This window comes from Sciurus vulgaris, assembly GCF_902686455.1.
Source record: "Sciurus vulgaris genome assembly, chromosome: 9".
In the NCBI taxonomy this organism is placed as follows: domain Eukaryota; kingdom Metazoa; phylum Chordata; class Mammalia; order Rodentia; family Sciuridae; genus Sciurus; species Sciurus vulgaris.
In genome coordinates this window covers 68,329,097-68,356,019 of record NC_136469.1, presented here as the reverse complement: position 1 = coordinate 68,356,019, position 26,923 = coordinate 68,329,097, and the positions used below count along the sequence as shown (strand labels likewise).

The following is a 26,923-nucleotide window of genomic DNA, read 5'->3' as shown; positions in this document are numbered from 1 at the left end:
TGAAAACTTATAAACAACAAGAGAGAGCTAAAGGGAAAAATAATTTTGTAAATTGCCAAAGAGGAAAAAGAATAAGAATATTGAAAATATTACATTAGAAATTTTTGTGATGCCATATTTTAAAGATGTTAATTAGAATTTTAAATTTATGAAGCAGAATGACTATAGAGGAAATTTATACAAAAAAGAGCATAACTTACAATTCAAAGTATGTAATTATATCAAATTTATTTTATGAGTTTTGTGTTTATAAATGGACCTATTGTAGATTTGAATTCAATCCATCAAATTTAAGATTTAGTCTCTTATTGTTATTTTTTGAAAGAAAAATAAACAAGATTAACATTTTATTGCATTGGATATCACAAATTGAACCTTGGTGAATTGTTCATATTATAAGACTAAGAAAAAACTAATATAGAATTAGATACATGATATTTTTCAACATTTTGTATTATAACAAACAGTATTCAAAAAATACTACTGAGAAGTCTTTAGTTATTAATAGGAAAGTTACAAACACTAAGTCTGAAATACAAACTTTTCTTCCTTGCAAGAACATCAGTAGTATGATTCACTGTTGTGACTTTTGAAATAGGAACTACAGGGAATTAAGTAAATCATAAAATAAGCAAATCTTAGATGGTGTGAGTGTGCATATTGTCTTCTACACTTTTGAAAATTATTTTTGTTCCACCGTCCTTTTTTTTTCATATGCTAAAATAAACATAGAAACACTCAAAAGCTCACCTAGTAATTAAACTCTGTCCACTGAAAGACTCTAAAGCACTAGCTAAAAATGGCTAACCTGAAACCATTCATGTTTACAAGCCTAACTTTCAATGTGCATGAAACAAACACAGATGTATATGGATAAAACATGTGCAGTACATATTCTGTGAGACAACTGACAAGGTACCCTTTTCAAACAAAATGCTCTTAAAAATCAAGTGACTTTGTCCATTGAATTGAAGAGACATAATAACAGATGTAAAACTCAAGACATGCACACACGCATGCACACACACAGTGAAAGAGTAAGCAAGAGAACAGCACCAAAGCAGCTGTGAGGACTTCCTTAGTGAAACTGGGTGAGGGCTGTGTGGGTATTAATTCCCCTTTTTTCTGAGGACTTAGATGTTTTCCCATTAAAGGGAAAGTCTTCCCTATTTAAAGGAAAATTAAAAGCAAAAAGATTTAAAGACATTCCAGTCAAATGTTTCGTGTAGTTCTGGACTAAATCTACTGTTAGGCAGTCCAATAGTAACACGTATTTGTTGGACATTTGAGGAAATTTTGACAAGAATTACTACTACATGAAAACTTATTAACATGGGCAGATAAAGATCATCACCAGTAGAGAGAGAGAGGGAGAGAGGGAGAGCCCAAGTGCAATGATGTAAAAAGAATCATGCACTGTATGGTCTTGTTTTGGTAAAAATAATTATAAGTAAAAATTAATACATAAAGGTGGGTATAGTGATCATCTCTGGTTGATTGGAATGTGGTATTTTGTTTCCTCTTTACTGCTTATCTCTTTTTGTCACATTTTTCAATGAACATAAGTACCTTTAAAATAATAAAATGCAATTTCAGTGTAGACATATATTATTTAACAAGCAAAATTCTTGTTGCTGTAATGAATACAAAATTTTGTTTGTATGGGTATTTAATTTTTGAGGAAACAAATATTCAATACTTTCTTTTAAAGTAAATTATTAAAAATAAATGCTAATTTTTATAGAGATTTTATCTAATATGAAAATATTGAATGCATTATACTTAAAGCTCACAGATATTAATTTATTTTGTAGCTTATTTTTTTAATTAATAATATCCCCAGAGCAGTTAAACATAAAAGGAATCCTACTTTTCAAATTATCATTGTTAATATGGAGTAGTCAGTGAAAGCTGTTTATTCTCATTAGTGGAGATGTAATATTTCCTTGCAGTCTTCTTCATGTTCTGGCAACTAAAAATTACTCAGAAGTATCATAGTTGTTCACCCTTCTTATGTGGCAAATCCTAGAATATTATAAACTTTTATGGAAAGAAAAATGTTAGCATCAAGTATTTTAGTAACATTTGTGTCTTTGAACACATTCAGCTATGATGGTGTTTTTCCCTTCATTTTGCCAGCTTTTTTCAATAATAATAAAAGATTGATCTGGGTTAAAATATTATGTAATATATGATTAGTAGGAGCCTTGAAATGCACTGGAAACCATGCATACTGATTTTTAAAATACATAAAAGAATATAATGGTGTATTCCCTCTGATTTTTCACATTCATTCAAATTGTATGTGTAGGACAGAGACTAAATAGTAGGCATCACCTTAATGTTTATGTAGTCTTTTATCTTTTAAATAATTTTTATTTTGTAGGCTTTTATTTTTTAAAAATAGAAAGTGTTTGGTTTTTAAATACACACCTACCTTTGTGAGTAATATGCAGTTATAGTCCTGGGTATATCATCCTTCTTCATTTATAGTCATAAAATAGTGTTCCAGGAATTGAGAGTATAGCAGTGAACAACAGACTCGCAAATCTCCTGTTTACATAAGCCTCATATTATGGTGGATGAAGGTAGACAAGCAATGAAAAAAAATCAAAGAAGCCAGCAAAAGAATTGTACACAGTGATAAGGACCATAAAGATAGTAAGCAAGAAGGTGAGATTATGAGAAGGGAGAAGAGAAGGGCTGGAAAATCTCAGGAGCACCTTTCTGAGGATCTTGCATTTGGGATGGACACAAGTGATACAGCTGCTGTTCCCAGAACTGCAGTGAGCATCTTGACAGTGGAAATCAGGTCACCAAGAACTATGGCCTTCCAGTAGTGCCAGGTGCTTCAGGGCTTCCTCACGTTGGTTTTAGTCTTGTCTTCTTTCTTACAGGCTCTTTTCCAATCTGTAGAGCACTACACATAAATCTGTAAAGAAATGAACACAAGCACACAGCTTACATCATGTTGTGCTTCTAATTAAACTCACCCACATACAGAATGTCTCACTAAGCTTTATAAGACAATCCACTTTCCTCTGACCAGCATGCATGACTGCTAAAACAGTGCCCTTTACTATTTATGTGATTTTTATCTCCTGCTGTTCTTAAACAAAACTGCTTCCACTTAAACTGCTCCATGAAAGATTACTATTTTTGTTTCAGTTGTTTAGACTTTATTTTTTTTTAACCATTTTATCTCCTTCAACAACTTTTAGTCATATTTGACAGACCTTCTTACATTTACCAGCCCTATGTATTTTTTATCAGTTTAAAATATTGGCACATATGTCTCATATCCTGACAACCCACTGCCACGTAGGATGACTCATCTTTTCCTATATTCACTTATATTTCTCCAATAAAAATTATACATGCCATGCTAGTAGGGAGCATCTTATATACTTTTTAGATATTGTACTTCTTTTCATACATATTACCTTTCAAAGTGGAATTCTTTTTTAAAAAGGAGTGAATTATTTTGAATTGTTTTAATTTCCTATTATAGTTGCAATGAAGTTTAGTGATTCAAGGATCATAATAATAATTACTGCAGGTTATCAAAATTTTCTTGGAGTTTTGTATTTAAGACTTTGAATGGCAACAGTCATTTACAGAAATAGCAGTAGAACCTTGTGAGACTTACCCATTAATTATTTAATTTCTTGAAAGTTTTTACATTAGGAAGAGTAAAAAGAGTTCAGTAAAATTGTTACTTTTGAACCTACAAAGTCAAAGAAATAAAATATTGCCAATTACTCTTCTATTTTGCATCTTATGTTCTGTAGTAAAATATATTTAATTGGAAGATGGGAATTTGTAAATATTATTAATATATTTTTTTACAAATATTAACCATTTTTTACTATAAAAGTCATAAACAGAAGTTTTATGTTGTTCTGTGTTTTTTTATTTAAGTGTTTTAAATCTTCATTTAAAATTTCATTTCATTGTATTAATTTGTCATTCATTTCTTTTTTGTTTTCTTCTTTTCAAGGCCCTGTGGAATCCTACATGCACTGAAGTTTTATTTAAACCAGTACATATTTCAAGCTAGGCTAAATCATTATTTGACCGCAAGAAATGCATTACTAATCTGTGACATTAAATATTGATTAAAAGCAATTTTTTATCATTCTATATGTTGAGTATTTCTCAAAATATGTGATACAGAAATGTTTGCATTCCAGATAGTCCATACCTTTTGTATTTGTAAATAATTACATGAAATATTGATGAATATTCAATTAATATGTCTGTTTCATTCTTCTATTTTCAAAACAAAAATACAGTTTTATTTAGAAATTACTTCTATATGCAAATATTCTAAAATGTAATATTCCACTTGGCAGTAAATATTGTTGCTCATTCTTCTCATCCATATCATTTGTCTCTCTGGTGGTAGTTCTCATTTTTTTCATCATATATTTTATGCAGATTAGATTAGTTTGAAAATATTGCCTTAGTTTCTTCCATCTTTGTGGGACAATTCCTACTGAATAACTAATTTATCTGAAACCTCTTTTCCCTTATGTTAAGATCAAAAGATGAAAATAGTGTGTTTTCAAATGGAATACATAGTGAAGAGTCTTATTTCTAATCGTAGAATAAAAAAGAAAAAAAAAAAAAGACCCTACTTATAACATTAGAGTTGAAGAATGTTTATTGACTGCTGACCTCATGCTGAACGATGTTTCTTGAATGTGTCATAAAAGGCTGTCTGTTTCCTAGACTTGATATTGCTCCCCAGTTTCTGGGTATTCCCTGTTTACTGCCTTTCTAGAATAGCTCACTTTAGTTATCAAATGGCCAGGTAGCTTCAAGGCACTTCTGAAGGTGTTAGTCAATTGCAAGGATAAGTGACAGTGAGAGTTCAAAAGACTGGCTCACTATTGTGGGTAATGTATAGGACAATAGAAGAGCTGAAGAGCTAAGGATAGGACAGCACGTTTACTATTTCGCATACAAACCATGAAAGAAATATGGTTTTATGATGGTAACATTCATAAATACTCAATTTATTAAATTATTTGAGTTATTATGTAACATAATATGAATAGGCAAATGCTGGACATAAACCATGGTATTAAATAAAACTATAAATATAGTTATTTACATAACCATATTGTATGTGCTTTTGCTGATTTCACCCCTTAAAGCATCCGTTAGAATCCAAGATACAAACACATTTTTTATTTCTCCAGTCATTTTCTAGAGTTTATTATTTTTATCTCATTTTATCTCACTTTTTATTATCTTATTTTACATTTGACATTTTTAAGTGAAGATAATGCAAAACTCCATCATCTTAAGGAAAACACTCCCTTGGTAAAGATGTTGTTTAATTTCAATAATCAATATTATTTAGAAGAAGAAAAAATTCAAGTAAGTTATTTTGATAGGCTACAGGGACAAAAACATTTGCAAGAGGAGTGAGTCAGGAATGGTACTTTTTTCTCAAAAACAATGTAGCATAAACTGTCAGTACAAACTAAATAAGTCAACTACCTCAGAGGTACAATTTTAAGATTGCTTTTTGATGCCAGTAAACTATTTTAGTGCTGCTTCTTTGGACTACTCAATCTTTCTTTTTGTCTCTGTCTCCCTCTCTCCCTTTCTTCCTTTTGGAACCAATGCTGAATTACATCAGTGAGCATACTTATGGGTCAGTGATTTCAATTTCTAGGGGAAATATTCTCAGATTTTCTTGTGATGTTTATTATATAATTATTTTATTATATTAAAATTATGTATTTTTCATTAAGTATTACAATGTTGTTTTGTATTTATGTGATTACAGAAAATATGGATAAAACAGGGATTCATGAGTATTGCTATTGTTTCTAGAAAAAGATGTGAGAACTTTTATAATTCTTATAACAAAACTGAGGTTAATTATTTTAGAAAGGAGGGGAGAGGAATCAGGATATATCTGAGGGTTGCAGGTAGTGCGTCATCAGTATTTATTGATCAAAAAAACATTACACTTTATGATTATGCTTACATTTTCATCCAAAATGCTCTCACAGTCAATAAATCAAAGTAAAAAGATTAGGCAACTTGACTTTCCAACTAAAGAGGCGACTTTAAAAAGGTACAGTGCCCTTCTCAAGTTCATATGACTTTTCCAACAAGAAAAAGCCATAGATTGTCCAAATCAAAAGTCAGGGTTCTGTTTTGTTTTCTTAATTCAAAATGTCGATGGGTATGACTGTAGAACTCAATTGAAAGTATGTATTGATTATATATGCAAATATTTATTATGTGTTATATTGTATGCTATAATATTAAAGTTTAAATTTCTTTAAAATATTCTTCATGGACTATGGATAATTGCAATAATAAATATCTACCATGTGAATGCTACCTGCTAGGCCTAACTAAAGTCTTTAATATATGTGTTAAGGAGGTTATTTTGTAATAGGGGAATTATTTATTCAAATAGAGAAGGACTTGAGGAAAATCATGGACACAATTTCTAGTAAGTTTAACTGTCATTAATATTTTATCATTATTCTAACTCGTTTTGAATATTTATTTTGTCATGTCCTAAAATATAAATTCATTAAATGTTTTTACCACATTTGCAAATGTAGGTTCTTAAAACTTTCAATTAGGTTCATGACATATAGCTATGTTTTAAGTTTTTAAATGAAGACTCTAAAGTAATATATGTTATTATATATTTATTACGTTATTTTGATATGTTAGTCATACTTGCTACAGTTTTCAAAATTACAAAATTTTTCTTAATTACCTAATTGGATTTTGAAACAGTTTCATTTCCATATTTAACTTATGACGAGAAGCAGGAATCTCCAGATTTAACATAGATATGCTTTTCACATTTCATTTTGTTCTTATTTCTCCCTGTATGATTCTCCAAGTAAAATTCCATCATATTTTAATTTCTCATATAAAAATCCTCAAAAAGGCTATATCTCACTTGATGCTCTTTTTGGTAACAGTAAATGTCAATGTGATATGTTGGCATGTTAAAAAACAAAACAGTAACACTAGCATACATTTTCAAACATATGTTAATTTCATTTTATGTATTTACTTAAAATAAGCCCAATGTCAGTGAATAGATTGATATGTTTCCTCCATTCAAAAGAATCATTCTTCATACTAATGAGAATTAAGAACTGTTGGAAGGTCCTACGTGTTCCAAATGACATGTTGGATATTTTGATTTGTGTAATGGAGAAAGGAAGAGAAATATAAGCGTCTTTTTAATTCTATCCTTTTATCTTTCCTCTATTTTTTAAAAGTTATACCCCATGTATTTTCCAGTTTACTGCATGTGGATGCACATTACAAGAAGTCAATCAACAGAGAGGCCCAAAGGATAATAAGATATTTTTTGATGACTATTTTTATTATCTGAAAGCTGTTTGCATCCTTAATTTGTAAACTTCATGGTCAGACTGTATATGTACAAATATGCACACAAAATGAGAGTTTTCTCATGTTAAAGTTGTCTTTGTTTAGAAAAAAAGAACTTGATGAGGAGGACAGGGGTAGATAGTAGGCATTCTCAGGGAAGAAAGGGCAAATTTCGTGACTCTGGGGAAGAAACAGTGGCAAGTGAATGCTAATTTGATTCTGATGGAGGAAAACAATAATTGCAGCAAGGGAAATATAATGCTGCCATACTTCCCTTTAAGATTTAGGTTTGTTTGTTTTTTCTAAGTTTCCATGTTTTTAAAAATATGACCCCAAAGTTGAAGGATTCCATCACCTCTATATGGAAGAAAAGCTAGTAGTTTGATTTTGATGAGGAGTCTGAAAGGAATGTGTACTCATAAATTTTGAATGTATAGGTTGGCAAGAGTGAATAAATGTCATACCTTCATATTCAGTCTCTTCATAGAACTTCCTTCTTAATAAGGCTGGCAAGATTTCTGACCTGGAAAAAAATTGCTGCTTAACTCTTTCATGAAGACCATCAGAGTAAACTTGAAAGAACAAATAACTTTATTTGGAAAAAAAATGTTAATTTCTTTACCATGGTTTCGTAATCTCTTAAGAAATGAATATTGTAATATAGATTTCTGACTTAATTTCTATTCCCAGTAAAATTTTTATGAAACTTTATTTTGTGATGTATGTGTTTGAAAATATCATCTGATTTCCTTTTGGTTGTAGCCACATCAATTTTAAAAAGAGAATACTGAAAATTAATGTCTAAACTCTTGAAAACTATATTTTCAATTTCAATAGTACATTTGCAGCATGAGTCAAAATTTACATATGCATAGACATAACGATATATAATTGTTCTAATATTTTATCTGATTGTAAGCTTTAGAAAGCAATTTTTTAAAAAAAAATTTAAAGAAGTATTTTAAAAGTGAGAAGAAGCATCTAACAGAATGCTGTGTAAACACTGGAAATGTATTGTTGGTTTTTAATGAACAAATATTGAATACCTGGTAAGCTAAAATAAAGCACTGGATTGTCAGATCCACACAAATCAAAGACCTTACCTAATGTCAAGTTCTACTGAGCATCTCAAAGTTACTGTAGATTAAGGAACTCAGACAAAGCAAGGATTCCTCTGTACTGAGCATCCACCTCTGCTCCAAAGTAAAAGGTCAGATCTCCAAATGAATTTTGTGAGCTTACATCACACAGCAGAAGGTGTTTTATCGTGAAACATCTGTATTTTATGTCCTATCATGTAACATTTTTCAGGGAGTCATGCTCATTAATCCATAGAGCCTAAAATCAATTACTCAAAGCAGCTCTTCACGGATATTAAAATTTTCATATGTAATCCTAGTGTGGTTCTGGAGGCTGAGGCAGGAGGATCTAGAGCTAGCCTCAGCAACTTAGCAAGGCCCTAAGCAAATCGGCAAGATCGTCTCTAAATAAACTATAAAAAAAGGGCAGGGAATGTAGCTTAGTGGTTAAAGAGCCCTGGTACAATAAAAAGGAAAAAAGAATGAAGGAAAGAGAAAGATCAAGTGCTATAATTCTTTCCTCTTTTCTTCCTACCTGCTCTATTTCTACCATTCTCTCAGCAATGATGTTCCTCTGGAATGGAAGGGCAGACATAGTGTCCTGGAGTTTTCCTTGCTCTTTCTTTGTAAAGAATATATTTAACAGATAATGTTTATCTGACCTATACTAAATTCTTTTTGGTTTCTCTTCTGTATTTTGAATGCTTCAAAACAGTTTGAACCAAGAGTTAAAATATAGCTTTTCTTGATGATTATCTTGTTTCTTTCTTTACATTATTCATTTATTTCTAACTTTCTGGAGTTGCAGTTTCTGAAGAATAAAAATTTATTGATTCATTTGGGGAAAACTGTAAAAAGGTGTGTATCATGATGTATTACATCAATAGAAGAGGCAGTTATTCAAATGTTAGGTATCTTATTTAAAAATAAATTTAAAAAATATTTTTCTCATTTGCTATTTATACAAAATTATTCCTATTGGAGCAATAATTCATGCTGGTAATTGGAATAGAGTATATTCCTTCTTTATGATGTTTCTTTCTTGCAGTTACACAATATATCTTATTGTATATTTTATTGAGTATAAAATGCCTGTCTCAGGCATTTTCAGATATAGTTTTATCTAATGAGTTATAAAATGTCTATTCTTTTATATTTCATTTTATTCTACTTGGTATGTATTAAAAAGATGGTAGAACAATTCCCATAAGAGAAAATACATATAAGAAAAACTGAATCCAATATTTGCAGCCTGATTTATCTCTTTTGCTGTTCCACAAACAGACAATGTTATTTCTGCCCTCAAGTCTAAATGCCTTTAATCACATTAGGCCCTCAACCCATAGTGCTCTTTCTTCGTTCACCCTGTGGATATGAGGAGAAAACCAAGTTCCATATGCCTCCTCCCCAACATATTCCCCAGCTTCCCCAGGCATAATTGAATCCATCTTCTCTAAATCACTCTACAGTCCAATAATAGCTAACATTTTTGACTCTTATTGTCAGGTAACAAAGTTTTACATGTTTTAAATATTTTAATCCTCATAAAAAGCCTGTGAGGTAGCTGCTGCTATTAATATCCTTTGGCATGCAAAGGTTACTGAAATGCCAAATAAGTGATCTGCCCCAAATTAACACTGCTAATGTTATCATGTCTCACACATTCTGTTGAATAGGGAGATATCACATATACATTGTCCCAGGTTAAGTCACTTTTCAAAAAATAAACTACCAAAATTCGAACTTGATTTTGATAGTTATGAGTAATAACTAACATTTAAACATGAGCAACTGTGAAAGACCATAGTTCTCGTAGGTGGAAAGAAGAGAAGTTCATATTTACTAGGTGCTGCTATGTATGTCAAGCAGCATTCTAAGTGCTTTGTATGTGTTGATTTGTATAATCAAACACAAAAACAACATTCCAAGACAAATCCTATTGTTATTTTTACTTTACAGTTGAAAATGTTAAGGCACAGAAAAGTGAGGTAAAATTTCCATGCTGATGTCCAACAAGTAGTTTCAGAGCTAGCACATGAATCCAAGCAGCATTCCATATTTAGATTCTTTACAGCTATACTCTATCCCCACCTCCCCAGATGTAACAGAATAAAGTATCTATACAAATCAGTGCAGCCTAGTTATGCTGCAGGAACAATTACCAAATATTAGTAGTTTGTGACATCAAATATTTATTTCTGGCTTATGCTATGTAACTGTTGCTAACCATCAAGCAAGACTCTTCCATATTCCCTCTAAGTCTCAAACTGATGTGGTAGTCTTCATCTTTTATGTTGGAGTCTCTGGGAGAGAGAATGCCACATATTTTACAATTTATCTTACAATTGCAGAAGTGACACATTATTCTCATATTTCCTTAGTCAAAACAAAGCAGGTTATATGGCCATAGTTCACTAACTCCAGGGAGTAAGGAGGTGAAAACTAACCATATTTCCAGATAAGGGAAAATTAAATATAAATGGAAAAGCACCAATATCTGCAGTTGCATGTTTTCTATGAATTAATAGGATTTTAATTAAAATTTAAAAATTATTCCTTAGTATATATAGTATATTACTGACATAAGAATCCTTTGATTCCATCATAGTTTTTCCGGAAAAAATCAATTTTTAACTTATAAACAAATACTCTTCTTTTATGTCATTTATACATAAAACTAACTCTACTTTTGACATATGATATAAACATATTAGACCGTTTTTTCCAGATTATGTTTAATTTATTCACCAGATTTACAAGAATTTCTATTTCTTTATTACCTATACTCAACAGACCCATATAATGAGTTGTATAGAATTTGTTAGTATTACCACAATCCTATTCCAACCTATTGTTATCTATTTTAAAATAAAAGATCATACTCCGTGATATGTTATCTAAGCAATATTATTATGCTTGTCAGAATAATTCACAGTAAAAATGTTATTCCAGCAAAAATTTTTAGTCATTTACCTTCTTACAGCCTTATCATTAAGCGCAGTTTTCCTCTGCAAATATCTCAAGACTTCAAGTGCCAAGTATAATATCTTAAAACTGTGAACAAAAATGTCCATTGACAACTAAAAATATATATATTTTTTAAAAAATTTAAAATTTCCTCAGGCATGCTCCAACATGCCTGGCGGAATTTTAATTCTTAAACTACATGTTTCAACATGCTGCTTTTTATGTTTAATGAAAAGTGGAATCCATGTATTATTTACTTCCGATTTGCTGATTCCTACTATATTCATTGATTCAACTATTTTCACTGTAAGTAAAATAAATAGTTAAATATTCATGAATGCAAAATGTGGTTAGCATCACTGTAAAGTTACTTTTTACTCTCATTTGTATGTGTGTCTATATATCTGCATACACTATATGGATGAAATTAGGATCCTCATTTTTTGATTCATTTTTTTTCAACATCGTGTTCGAATATAAAAAATAATTTGTGTTAAATGGCATAAGGACATTAATCAGAAATACACATTTTAATTTGTTGTCAATATTTTGTTTGTATTTATACTTCATTATATCACACAGGATGAAATAAAAATTCATAAATACCAGAAATATTATGAGCCTTTGTGTTATTACAATTTCAGAGCTTGTCAATTGAATTTTAAAATGAATCCATCAATTATGAGAATAGTAATTCCTACCATGTGGCAATAATTAATATGTATAGTCTTAAAATATAGATTCTGCCATTCTTAAATATTTATGCATTATAAAAAATAGGTAAAATATTCAGAAGATTAGATTCAGTGTAATTTGACTTCTCAACAAAACTTTTCTAGAAAATCTTGGAGTCGCATTAATTTTATTTGTTTAAGAGATATTCACTCTTAACAGGTAAGATGTTGGGTCTTCTCTAAAACTGTGACACCGCATAACAAATAACCACATATGAGTGAACTCTAACAAGATATATAGATTTAATCAACGTTAATACTATAACAACCATAATAAAACATGTCTAAAGTGGTAATTTCAGGAATATAAATGTTTTAACACAATTTGAGACCACCTTTCTGCTTAGTGATTTTTAGGATTATTATATATTTTTATAGAGGAAAAAAAGATAACATACTAAGTACCTCTTAGGTATCACAGTCACACTTTGTTCTTTTCAATAAGCTCCATTTACTTTTTCTATTTTTGCTTATTGACATTCTTATGAAAGGACAAATATGATATCTGTGTATGTGAGCAATCATGCTTCATATCAACCCAACTTAATCCTTCAGTTCCATCAAATATTTAAGTATTATTTCAAATTTAGGAGAATAAAATTATACAATATGAATGGATGGCACTGAAACACTCAAATATTTAATTCAAAAGTATTTCACAGTTTTAGATAAGTAAAATATATTGACTTTAAAAATTTAGAATAAAATGTTCTAGATAGTGGGCTTGGCATGATAATGATTTCTACCATCATAACTGTGGTCCAGGGGCAGCATTATGTAAACATTTGATTACTCTAAAGATCTACAGCTACATGTTTTGTTCAAATGCGCTATTTACTGCAGTAAAATAACTGTCCTGTCCTTCTTGCTTTCACTCAATACAATACAATTTGAGTGACTGCTATATGCCAGGTACTTGTATAGTTACTGGACATTCACAAAAAACCGAATAACTGTTAATTCCACTCTGTGGCATTTATGTCTCCTTTAATATACATAGAAACTCTTAAGAACCAGACCCTGTCCAGACCCCTATCTCGGCTGTACAGATGGAAATCTGGGTGTTAGAAATGATGAATAACTCTCCTGATGTCACAGTAACTACTAAGGGTGCCTCATGTTAATCTGACAGCGGAGAACAAGCCTTCATCATCACACCATGCCCTTCCACCAGATACAGTAATAGGAGAGGTGGGATTACCTATGTATAAAATATACAAAAAAGGATCGATACTCTTGTTATAGGATCTTGCATAAGGGGATGGAGATGTGTTGGAAGAACTGGTTAATACTGAGTCTCTGACACAAACTACTTGGTAAAATTCCACATAAAGCTACATGTTAATAGGAGTAACAATAGGCAACCTTGTTAACATTTTGATGGCTATATTATAGATTGATGTCTGTAGGGAATAAATGAGTTTGAATTTCATTTTATTACATTACTTCTACATATCTACACTATCACACTGAAATCTTTTAAATCTCATTTTTTCTTCCATAAGACTAACTGTGAACTTGATGGAGACTGAAATATATTTTTATTACTATCTACATCTGTTGTAGAACAACCAAATAAACAATGAATAAAACTAAATTATGGACCTATATTCAAATATCAACTAATTATCAAATATAGAAAGTCTTTAAAAACCAAGTCAAATTAGCACAACTCTAGTTTCAGAAAGGTACAAAAGAAGTCATCTCTGTTTTCTGTATAGGCTGTTTGTAGAACTGTAGAGTCAAGAGGCATATATTTATAGTCCCTTAACAAGCATACATAGTAATTAAAATCAGCAAGGTTTCAGCTTGCATAGCTTGGTTATCTTGGAAATGGAGATAACCACTTGTAGCTGACTCCAGGGTACTCTTGAAAGCAATATGACAGCAGGGTGGAGTCTGTATTTGTTTATTCTACATGTAATTGAAACAACTGACATGCTACTTTTGTGCTCTCTTATGCCCTACACTCTTATGCAACCATTTCAGGAAAATGTTAATCACAAACCAGTGTGAGATTTCTTGTTAGTGATTTTCACTCAGTAACTGTTGATTGGGCTCTCTATATGCTAGGATAGGCACTTTTTTAAAAAGCAGAATTAATGGGAGTATTAAACTAGTTATTTTACTCAGGATTGGTAAAAATTAAGAAAATAAATAAATTTTATATCACTAATCAACCCTTGAGTATGATTCCTCAAAAGCATTGAAATTGTAAATCCTTAGGCTTACCACCTCATGTCCAAAGGTTAATGAGTCAATGTCTCATTTTTCCATGGTCCCAGCTTTACTTATTTAGCAAAGTATAGAAGAAAATGACAACACATCTTTAACACATAGCTTTCGGTCTTGCACTCCAAGGAGGGATAATGAGACTTACTTTTAAATAAATTACTCCCACTGAAGAGTTTGTCAAAAATTCCTTTGAGAAGAGAATTATTTGGTCCAAAAAAGGAAAGAAAATACTGTGAAGGGCATCACCCCTCTTTTCAATAGAGAATGTTTCAAAAAGTGGGGAATTTTTTTTTTTTTTCCAATTACCTTTCTTTCATAAAATGTCTCTTGAGAAGCCAGGCTTGGGAGGCTGAGGCAGGAGGGTGGAGACTGCAAAGCTAGCCTCAGCAAGTAGGTGAGACCCTGTCTCTAAATAAAAATACAAAATAGGGCTGGGGATGTGGTTCAGTGGTTGAATGCCCCTGAGTTCAATCCCAGGTAACTGCCCGCCCCCCCCCCCCCACTGATCCCCACCAAAAAAAGAAAGTCTCATGAGATTGAAAATGTGGGTAAAATATTCTATCAAAGTTTTCACAAATTCCACTTGTGGCATATTTTGTAGAAGAATCACAAGGTTTTGTTAAAAGCTCAACATGATTAAAAAAATGTAAGCAATATATTTTGTCAATATCTCTAGTAATAAGAGAAATGCAAATCAAAACCACCCTAAGATTCCATCTCACCCCAATTAGAAGGGCGATTATCAAGAATACGAGCAACAACAGGTGTTGGCGAGGATGTGGGGAGAAAGGTACACTCATACATTGCTGGTGGGGCTGCAAATTAGTGCAGCCACTCTGGAAAGCAGTGTGGAGATTCCTTAGAAAACTTGGAATGGACCCGCCATTTGACCCAGCTATCCCACTCCTTGGCCTATACCCAAAGGACTTAAAATCAGCATACTACAGAGACACAGCCACATCAATGTTCATAGCTGCTCAATTCACAATAGCCAGACTGTGGAACCAACCTAGATGCCCTTCAATTGATGAGTGGATAAAGAAACTGTGGTATATATATACAATGGAATATTACTCAGCCATAAAGAATGATAAACTTATGGCATTTGCAGGCAAATGGATGAAATTGGAGAATATCATGCTAAGTGAGATAAGCCAATCTCAAAAAGCCAAAGGACGAATGATATCACTAATAAGTGGAGGATGACACATAATGGGGGGGAGGGAAGGGTTAGTGTTAGGGTTAGAGTTAGGGTTAGGGAGGGGGGCAAGTATGGAGGAAGGAAGTACTGTATAGAGGGTAAAGAGGGGTGGGAGGGGTGGGGGGAAGGGAAAAAATAACAGAATGAATCAAACAACATTACTCTATGTAAATTTATGATTACACAAATGGTATGCCTTTACGCCATGTACAAACAGAGAAACATGTATCCCATTTGTTTACAATAAAAAAAAAATAGAAAAAAAAATATGTTGAAGAATTGTTGTAAAAAACTATGTTTTATTAATTCTTGGTATTTCGTGCAAATAGAAACAGAATTTGATGTTTAGCTTCCCAGAGAGATACATTTAAAGACATTCAGTGAGCATTTAAAATTGTAATTTATTCTAAATGCTTTGAAATTGTTAATCTGTTTTTATTATTGCAAGTAGGAAGTTAGATATTGTAAGGAGGGTGGACATACTGATGTCATCATTTTACGTGAACCCTAATATTCAAGTCCTCCGGACATAGTAGGCTAATTTTCTCAATAAGAATTTTCTGAATGTTAATTAAACACACACACACACACACACACACACACACACACACAAACACATATTGCCTTTTTTCCTCACACTATCATGAACAGGGATAAAAATGCTATTTGAATTTTCAGTTTGGGGAAGAATATTATAAAAAATAATTTTGAACTTAAATTAGTGTTATGGTTGGATATGAGGTTTCCCCAGAAAGCTCATGCATAAGACAATGATGCTGAGTCAAAATGATTAGATTATGAGCGCCGTCATGGCAGTAACAGATTAATTAATTGGATGGATTAATAATTTGAATGGATTACTTGGTAAATGTAGAAAGGTGGGCGTGGCTGGAGGAGACGGGTGACTGCAGGAGTGCTTTGTTCTTGGCTCCTCCCACTTTCTCACTGCTTCTTCCTGCCAAGAGCTTAGAAGCTTTCCTCCACCACCTCCATTGGCCTAGAACAATATAGTCAGCCAACACAGACTAAACCTCTGAGGCCAAAAGTAACCTTTTCCTTCTTCAAGTTTTTCTTGTCGGGTATTTTGGTCACAGTGAAACAAAGCTGACTTATATAATCACATTTGAAGAAAATTCATTGGTAAAGGATCTTTATTTTGTGGAGGCATAAATCAACAGAAATGAAGGCAATTTCTTTTTATTGATTTAGCCTGAAAATATTTAAATGTGGCAAAGCAAATGCAGGATAAGAAAATACTAAGTCAAGCTATAAAAAAGGAGCGGTGGGAAAAATAGGGACCCCATGTTAATTATTTTTATTATCATTTTTTACAGCAATGATACTCAATAGAAGGCAATTTTACCCCTGAGGGAAGACTTGGCAATGTATGAAGACATTTTTGAATGTCACCACTTGGGAGGTGCTACTGGAATTTAGTGGGGAGAGACCAGAGATGTTACTTAATATTCCACATGCACAACACAACTCACCTCACCCCAACATGTTAATAGTGCCACAGCAAAGAAACCGTGCTCTAGGTGGTAGATTTAACAGGGCTTAGGTCTTTACTGTTAATAAATGTTTTTATGATACTTCTTAGGAAAATAACAGAGGAACTTGCTTACTATCTCATAGAATTACTTTTTGCCTGGGAACATATTGCCATGTGTTAAACACTCATTTCTCTAGTTCCCTTCCTACAGCTGACCTAGAATGAGTCTCTATTATTCAAGGGGTAGCCTGTCATTTTCTCCCAGTTACCTGCGAACAGTTCTATTCTCAGTCCATCACTTTCCAGTGACAAGGTTGAATCAAGGTTTCTGAGGAACTATATTTTATTTATAGACTGTTGTTACATGTGCTTCTACCCACCCCCATTAGGCTCCAGAAGATGATACTACACCACTCTGTCTTAGGAACACCATTCAGACCCACACTAACAGAAATCTAAGAAGGATTTGAGTTATAATATTTTCTAAGTTCTAAATTTAAGGGTCACAGAATCATCTAAATAGTTGCCATTTTAATATTTTCCCTCTTTTATCTTGTTCCACAATATATTTTAAATGTTATTTTTTTACACAAAGGTTTTCTGTATAACTCCAGTGAACTATGTATATGGACAGCCATATGTGCTATATTTGTGTGCAATTTTATCATCTAGTTAGATTTTGTTGTTATAGTTATGAAACAAAATGAAATGACTAACTATATTTGTGATAAAGTTTTGATATAAGCCAGCAAATTATAATATTGGAAACCAAGTTTTTCATCTTAAAAATCAAGGAAGATATTTTTCAACTTAAATTTAAGAAAGCAATTCTCATTAAAGTAGCATGTCATCTTAATGAATAGATTCATTGAAATAAAATATTTTATCACAGCATGGAATTTTTCTTACCAACAATATTAATTTAATAGATAATCATTAATCACTTACTATTGGCAAGGCATTGCATGAATTGTCCTCCATGGAAATGTTTCAGAACATGTTTTCTTTTTCCTTCCTCTCTTACCTGCCCCTGATCTGCTTCCTCTACTTTACTGCTCTCTCTTCTGTTTTCATGAGATTACCTTCCATTGCCTTTTTCCCCCCTTATCTCTCTTTAGCTTTCACAGTATATGACCCTAGTCCAAAATAATAGTTAAACAATTTTTAATGTAGGGAGGAGATTAGATTTTAAATAACCTGAATTCATTTTGGTACATAAAAAGATACATACATTCATATATGCATTTAATACAGTTTTAGATATATTTTCATAGGTTTATGTATATATGTAGATTTAAATAGAGATACTTATGAAATGACTAACTATATTTGTGATAAAGTTTTGATATAAGCCAGCAAATTATAATATTGGAAACCAAGTTTTTCATCTTAAAAATCCTAATAAATAAATCCTAATAAACCCAACATGGGTTGAAAATATTTAAGCTGAAAATATAGTTTATGTGCCCAATCTACAGACCATGATAGTTTAGCAACTTAGTTCCCAGTAGGGCATTGGCAGTCCTCCTCTGCTCCTGCGACTGGCTGGGAGCTGCAGCTCCCTCTAACAGCCCAGCATTAAGAGAGTTTAATTCCACGAACCACTAACCCAGGAAAAGATTAAATGACAAAATTTGAAGGCTGGTTTTCTACTGAATGTACTCTTTCACAAACATTATAAAATTAAAAAATTATAAGTAGATCATTATTAGTCGAGGACAGTTTTTGTATCTATTTTTTACAGGTAAATGCATACATGTGTGTAGAGAGTTTTTTATTGACTCACATTTTGTATCCTGTGGTGAATAATTCAATACACAGTGTAGGTTTCAGTGAGTTATTTATACTTATAAGCCTTCAGATAAACAACAGGTTTTATAAAAAATAATCTCTTATGTTATAAATCCATATAACTTTTTTCAGTAATCTCCTTAGCCAATAGAAGAAAATTTTAAAGCTTAGTAGAGTCGTCATAAGAGAAGAAGTTCTTAAATTCATCTTTACACTCTGAAGCCTGTCAGAAAAGCAGATATATCCTCAATAATGCTAGCCAATTTGATAAGTGCTTGTTAATTTTTATTGATAAATACTTCCACTAAGTCATGATTTCTGCAACATTCTCCTTTAGAGATATATTTTAGAGGCCTCATTTTACTTATTATTTACTTACTTAATATGCGACTATATGACACAGTATTGCTATACTGCATTTTCCACATAAGATCTATCTTGCTTGCCTCAAAGGGAAAAGATTTCAGACAACTAATAAAATGTCTATATATTTCTCTTAGAACTACATTTTATTATAAGACCATTTAAGTAGTAAATATTTTGATCAGATTGAATTTTGAGAATAAACTAGCTAATTATATAGTTCAGTTTTATTTACATTAAAAGTTATAGTTTGCTCAGTATCTCTCTGGATATTTATCCTATGAAATATGATCATGTTGGTATATCACAGAAGCTGGAAGAGTTCTTCATGTAGTTCTCATCTCACGTAATTGATAAAGCTGATCATGTAAGTTGAGTATCATGCCCAGGTTGGCTCAGGCAGACAGTGATCCCCCACTTAGTGTGGCATCCAGGGAAACATGGGCTGAATGACATAAAGAGGCAGAAATAGTCTCAATTTCTATGTGAACACTTCTATATGAACTCCAGGGAAGCAAATTCCACCAGTGAAAAGTGATGACTATTTTTTCATAATGGCTTTGAAATGCATTCTGATGTGGAAAGGTTCATTAATTAAAAGGTAAAGATTACTGAGTGGTAAATATTTGACATGACTAAAACTACTACTTTACAGAATTGAACAGTGACTAAAATGATATTTAGGATAAACACTTCTCTGAAGACAGGAGGGCCTGCATTTCTAAAATGCAGACACACCCACACCCACACACACACACACACACACACACACAACACACACACCCACACACACACACACACACTGAGATGGGGGCCAAAGGGGAGAAAGCAGGCAGGAAAGACACCAACTACCAATATTTTAACTATACTGAACAGTTTATGATAGAATTATGTGAGTTTTTGTCCTTTTTACATATGGCTTCTAAAATTTTTCTGAAATCTACACATAGGCTTTATGATAATGGAATAAAATTTGTTTTTAAAATGATGTGTGAAATAAAGTTTGGTTACATATTAAGTTAAATTTGTTGTGGTCCCTGACAATCATGCTGTGACTGATGCTCCTTCCTCCCATCCACTAACTCATCTTTGATTTATTTACCACAGATAAGCTGGAGAACTATGCTCAGAACCTTCCAGTAAGTTCCAGGCCACTATGAAGGAAAGATAGTTTCAGTTTGACCTAGCTACTCTCCTGCCCTATTTGCTCCTCTACCCTTTTTGGCTTCTGTCTCCTGTGTACCCACTTGGCTGTTGCCACACTGGCTTTTTTTGTCCTATGTGCCAAAGGTACAGCCTTGGAGTTTTTGTTCCCTCTGCCTAGAACTATATTCCACCAGATACCTTCCCGTACCTCACATCTTAGAGCATTTTCTTTTTTTTTTTTTTTTTTAACCTAGAAAAGATTGTAAATATCTATCAATCAAACATTCCTTGCTTATGATACTGGTCTTGGAAATCAAGATTGAGTCCTCATTCCCCCAGTGTTGAAGATTACACACCTGAGAAACCCCAAGGCAAGCATAGGAAATAAGTTTTATTTAAGAGATAGAACATAGATAGTAGACTCTTCAGAGAGGACCCAGGACCCAGAGCTGCTGCCCATGGAAGGGAGTGTGTTTTTGCCCCTTTATAGATCTCAGGGCCAGTTCAGGTCTCCCGATCCCCTACCCCCACCCCCAACTCCTCTTCCTATTTTGCCTGTAAGACCAAAAGAAGACCTGTAAGACCAGGGAGTACTTATTAGCAACTCCATGTGTTGGGAGGAGTTGGATTCCCCAGGTAACCTTGAGAACAGGAGAAGTGCTATGGAGGTATTAGCACTCCATTTCCTTTTCTTTGAATTAGCCTTGATTTTTCAAAACCAATAATTTATTATCTATATTGACTACCTGCCTTTGCCCAGTCTCGCTTTTCTTCCTTGTTTAATATTTCTCCTCAGCATCTGCCATGGTCTATTGTACTGCTATCATACATGTTTATTCAATTTTCCTATTTGATATAAAGTTAAGGAAGGAAGGAATGTCAATCATTTGTTTTAAGTTGCTGTATTATGGTTTCTATAAGAATGGATGGTCACACACAGGAAGATAATATTTGTCCTATGAATAAAAAGATGTAGAGGCCTACAACGTACAAGGCCTATGTCACTTCTCAAGAGTGGCACACTTGTATTTGTTTTAATCCCTGTACAAGATCTGGAAAATCATTCCTTATAGTATCCATAATCAGTAGGGAAGTATTAGCTCACAGAATGAGGCAAACTGACTAAAAAAAATTAAACAAGTGTAGATGTGCTAAAACTTTAAGTCACATTAAATCTAAGTCCCAATAGTGACACTCCCTCAAGGTGCTACCCAACCTTCACATTGTGGTGCACATAGATAATGATAATACTTAACAGCCTACTGGGGTAAAAAGATGAAGCTGTTTGTAGAGAGGATACTACCCCAACACATTACACTCCAACAACTATCTCATCCCACTTAGTATGTCTCTCCTGGCTTGGGAGCAAGAGTGTCTCTCTTGTTTGCTGGAAAATGTACACCTAGAACAGTCTCTAGCCCATCCTTGGTGTTTAGTAAATAGTTGTTTAAAATGAGCAATTAAACATAATTAATTTTCTGTAAACAAAAATGTTTATTGCTAATTGCCAAGTACTTTAGAAGTTTGTCTACAGCTAAAATGTCATTTCCCTATGTATATCTTTAGTGAAATAAGAACTTACATAAGAATTATGATATAGTGATTTCAGATCAGATTTTAGCAGAAGAAAGACCCACCCACTATGATCTGCAACAACTTACTTAACTTGCCAAAGTTTCTTCTTCCTCATATGTAAAAAGTTGGATATAATATCTAAGAACCTTTTAAGGAAATTGAATACTATATATGAAATGCCATATTAGTAGCATGAACAAGTAAGGAAACCTCTTGGACTCACATCCCCAGTGATAGAGGGGAAATACTCAAATCTAAATCTAAAATAATTTATTCTTTATTCATTTACCTATTCTTCACGTCATTCAATAAAAGGTGAGAAGTTTCTCTTTTCTGGAAAGATGCTATATGTGAGATAGAGAAAAGAATTTGCACCTATTTCAAAATTCAGTTTCTTTTGTTTGTTTGCTTTTTTCTTTTCTTTTTTTTTTTTTTTTTTTTTGGTACAGTGGATTGATTGAACCCAGGGATACTTAACTGCTAAGCCACATCCCCAGCTATTATTATTATCTTTTTTTTTTTTCCAATTTTGAGACAGGGTCTCATTAAATTGCTTAGGGCCTTGCTAAATTGCTGACACTGGCTTTGAACTTGTGATCCTCCTGTGTCAGCCTGCCAGGTTGCTGGGATCACAGGTGTGTACCACCATGCCTGTCTTCCAAATTCACTTTCTTAAGGATAGAAGCACATAAATAAGCAACTAACGAAAACTGTAAGACATGCTATGCTATGGATTTAGGCAGGCATTTTTAGGGAAGTATAGACCAAGGACTCTATCTAATGTTTCTAATTAAGGTGAATCTAAAAAGAGAATAGCAGTTTGCCAGATGAACAAAATGGGGGGAGGTGTAGGAAGTGATTGTAGGGACATAAAGTAACAAAAGCACAGGGAGGAGAGAACATGGGAAATGGGAAAAATGTTTGAGAAAACTAGAGGGGTCATTGATATGCATGACATTAAAATTTAAGTTCTAGAGTTTTAGATTAGCAGTGTCCCCTGGTGGAGAACCATTGTTTGTGTCCACTCAAATATTTAGATAATGGCTAAATGGGGCATCACATATTGATTTTCAAATTGATCAAGGAGTAGTTCCTTTGCATTGGATCTTAAAGGTAATGTACTAATTTAAATTTATACCTTCAGGGAGCTTGAAAAGCCATATTCAATAATTAGAAAAAATAGAGGATAATGTGTTCCAATTTGAAAGGGTACATGAGTGATTTCAAAGAGATTCTTGGTTAACTAGGAAAATTCTGGCACTTAATTATAAGCATCCTATTAGACACTGTTGAGGAATCATGTAGAGATATTTTGAAAATGTGCTATTTTACCCATCAAATTTTATTAAATGTGTTAAACCCCTCCATTTTCTCTGAATTAGAAATAATCTTTTTGTTTTCCAAAAAAATTATGATGGTATATAGTTAAAATGCTCAATAGAAAGGAAGCACAAGTTAAAGTAACTCCATCTTTACCATACCAACTTATCCTGATAAGATTTTGTATTAGTCAATTTTCTGTTACCATGTGAAAAAAGACCTGAGGCAATTTAGTTGATAAAAAGAAAAGGTTTGTTTTGGTTCAAAGTTTAGAGGTTCACTTTCAAGATCAGGCTGATTCATTGCTTTGAGTCACTGGTGTGGTTGCTAGATGGCTTTGGTAGGGGGTGTGTGGCAGAACAAACTGCTTGCATAACCAAGCCAGGAAAAGGAAAAAAGAAAGGAAGGAAGACAAAGAAAGGAGGGAGGGAGAGAGAAAAAAAGTGCCATATCCTATGATTCTTTTCAAGGGCACACCCCTAATGACCTAAGAACCTCCAACTAGGTCACACCTTCTAAATGTTCCACTACCTCCCTATAGCACCACCCTGGGGACCAAGCCTTTGGGGGACATTTATCCAAACGATGGAAATTTTACAATAAACTAACCAGTTTTATGTTGATTTCCATGGCCCCTTTCTGAATTCTGCAAGGAGTTAAGAAACACCAGAGTAACAGGTTTTACTCTTCACAGCGAGTGACTCTGGCTATATCCCATGTGGTCTACCTGCACTACTCCTTGGGTAAGGTGTTCTATCTGGGACCTTCAGCTGGAGTGCCTCTCCTTGAGTTCATGTTGAATTGGTTTTGCTAATTTTTTTTTTTTTTTTTTCTGCACTAGCACTCTAGGGCAAGTTGTGTGTTGTGGGGGAGTGGAGTCTGGCCTGAAGACCCCTCCAGGGCTGTGTCCTATTTGGGGACCTTACAGACATCCCTTGTTATAAACTGTTAATGGTTTGGATATGAGGTGTCCCCCAGAAGCTCCTGTGTTAATGCAGGATTGTTTGGAGGTGAAATGATCGGATTGTGAGTGCTGTAACGTAAACAGTCCATCCTAGTTTGAGTGGATGGTAGCTATAGGCAGGTGGTGTGTGGCTGGAGGAAGTGGGTCACTGAGGAAGTACCCTGGGTCCCCTGCAGCCCCTTCCCCCATCTCCTATCTTTGCCTCCTAACTGTCATGAAGTGAGCAGATTTCCTCTACCATGCCCTTTAGTCAATGATATGCTGCCTTCCTTTGGGCCTAGAGCAAAGGACTTGGCTGTCTATGGACTGAGACCTCTGACACCAAGAGCTCTAAATAAACTTATCCTCCTCTAAGTTGTTCTTGTCAGGTATTTTGGGCATTGTAATGCAAGGTAACTAACACATGAACCAAATGCTTATTACCCCTGCTCCTCCAAATTCTTGTGTTAACACCCTGCCCCTAATGTGATGGCACTGGTAGCAGAGTCTTTGGGAAGTAATTCACATTGGATAAAGTCATCAGGTGTCCTGAGAGAGCTTGTTTCCTCTGCCCACCATGCGAGGACATGGTGGAAAGACTGCCTTTATGAACCAGGAAGCAGGCTACATCGGACATAGATCTTGGACTTCCCAATCTCCAAAACTGTGAGAAACAGGTTGTTGTTTAAACCACTCAGTTTACACATTTTGTTATAGCAATGACTAAGACAGGTCTTTGTCCTTGTTTTTAGATTATTAAAGTATAATTTTCAAAATGTTAAAAATACAACACATACAAATATAAAATGAGTCTGTCAAAGATTTTGTGACACACTAATTAATTAGGTTATGAGTAAAATGTTAAAATTATTTCCAATTTATCTGAGCATCTTTATATAAGCAATATAAAATGTTATAATAAGATCATTGGGGTTATCTCTTCATCAGACAGAATTTATTTGCATCTTTATTGTAAAATCCATAAGGTAGCATTTGCTTGTACAGAATTATAAAATGGATTCATTAGAAAAAATCAGTACATCACACTGTGATCCCAGTACTGCACTGAAAGGACATCTAGTATTCTCTTTACCTGTTTGCAAAATCTGTATTTCTACAATACATGTCCTCAAACAGCTTCAAAAAATTGTTTTTGAAGAACATAAGCTGTCATATTTTTATATGACATATGATACTCTATGTTTGGAATTGATCTTTAATATTTGAAATTCTTTTTGTTTATTAGTGTTATTATTGTTCATTTCCTGGTAGTATTCCCTGAATTAGTTCTTCTTTGCTTCTAGATATCCTTGGTATTAATTCAGGTATCAACAAAAACATACCTCAGACCCTAATGGCCACACCTGATGTCCTTGACCAGATACAGAATGAACTCTCAGAGAGGTCCTGGGATATACAATGAACCCTATGTGCCCCTACTTGAACACTTAATAATCTTCTCATGAGGCACTTCTTTCATCATCTTGCTACATTAGTGCTACACAACAAAGTTCCCCAAACTCAGTGGCAATAGATACATATTTCTTTCCTTGTCGGTTTTGGTTTGGCTATGGCTGTGCACGGTTTCCACTGGGATTTACTGAGTTTGATTCCAGTCTATGATTTGGTTCTAGCCATCTGTATATGTTTCCTTATTTTCCTTGGGCAATCCAGGGTATATTCTTAGTGTGCTATTTCACCAAAGGTCAAGAGTCATAGCAAACTGCACAATCATTGCATCACATTTGATAAAAATTCCTTGACCAAAGCAAGTTTCATAGCAAAACCCAGGATCCACAAAGCAGGACATATACTCTGCTCTCAGTGGTAGGAGGAGGAAAATTCATATTTAATGAATAAGTCTAACTATCAACATTGCTAATTTTATTAGCCACACGTTTTTGACCTAGAAATTCCTAGATCGCGCAGCTTAGGTAAGATAAGCATTCACCAGGGTGAATGTTGTACAAAAGGGATATTGCAATATCCTATATTAATAAGCAGGTGATAATAATGCTGATTGTTCTATTTCATGAGCACTTACTCTACACTAGGCACTTGGTTACAGGTTAGAGCCTCTTTTCTCTAATCAAATAACTACCATGTAAATATTTCTAGAAATAAACTAGAAAGAAACTGAGACTTGTAGAAGATAATTTTTCCATTATTCACACCATTAGTAAATGGTAAACCTGAGTTTCCTTTTTCCTTTATTTAAAATGGATAAAGAAACTGTGGTAATATACACAATGGAATATTATTTGTTTATAAAGAATAATAATATTATGGCATTTGCAGTAAATGGATGGAATTGGAGAATATCATGCTAAGTGAAATAAGCCAATCCCAAAAAACCAAAGGTCAAATGTTTTCCTTAGTATGGATGATGATAGATAATGAGAGTGGGGGTGGGGGGTGAGAGAAAATGGAGGAACTTTAGATTAGGTAGAGGGAAATGAGGGGCGTGTATGAAAAACGGTGGAATGAGACAGACATCATTAACCTGTGTACATGTATGATTACACAAATGGTATGAATCTACATCATGTACAACCATAGAATTCATGTAGATGTACCCAATTTGTGTACAATGAATCAAAATTCAGTCTGTAAAAAGTAAAATAAAATCACTATATGACAGGCACTATGCACTACACTAAACAATTTATAGGTCTTGAACAATTT

At 33.3% G+C, this 26,923-nt stretch overlaps 1 protein-coding gene across 9 annotated transcripts in view; it reads left to right on the top strand.

Moving 5' to 3' along the window:
• Nucleotides 1–26,923, top strand: part of CCSER1 (coiled-coil serine rich protein 1) — a 1,261,997-nt gene that overhangs the window by 717,278 nt on the left and 517,796 nt on the right. The window contains exon 10 of one of the 9 annotated variants that reach the window (XM_079153246.1): nt 16,943–17,853. The exons of 7 other annotated variants lie outside the window; for them this stretch is intronic. In XM_079153246.1, coding sequence (XP_079009372.1) covers nt 16,943–16,948 — 6 coding nt within the window. In that variant the 3' untranslated portion in view covers nt 16,949–17,853. Of the gene's footprint in view, nt 1–4,000; nt 6,630–16,942; nt 17,854–26,923 lie in introns of those variants that run through there. One more of the 9 variants, XM_079153254.1, reaches the window with a different exon arrangement.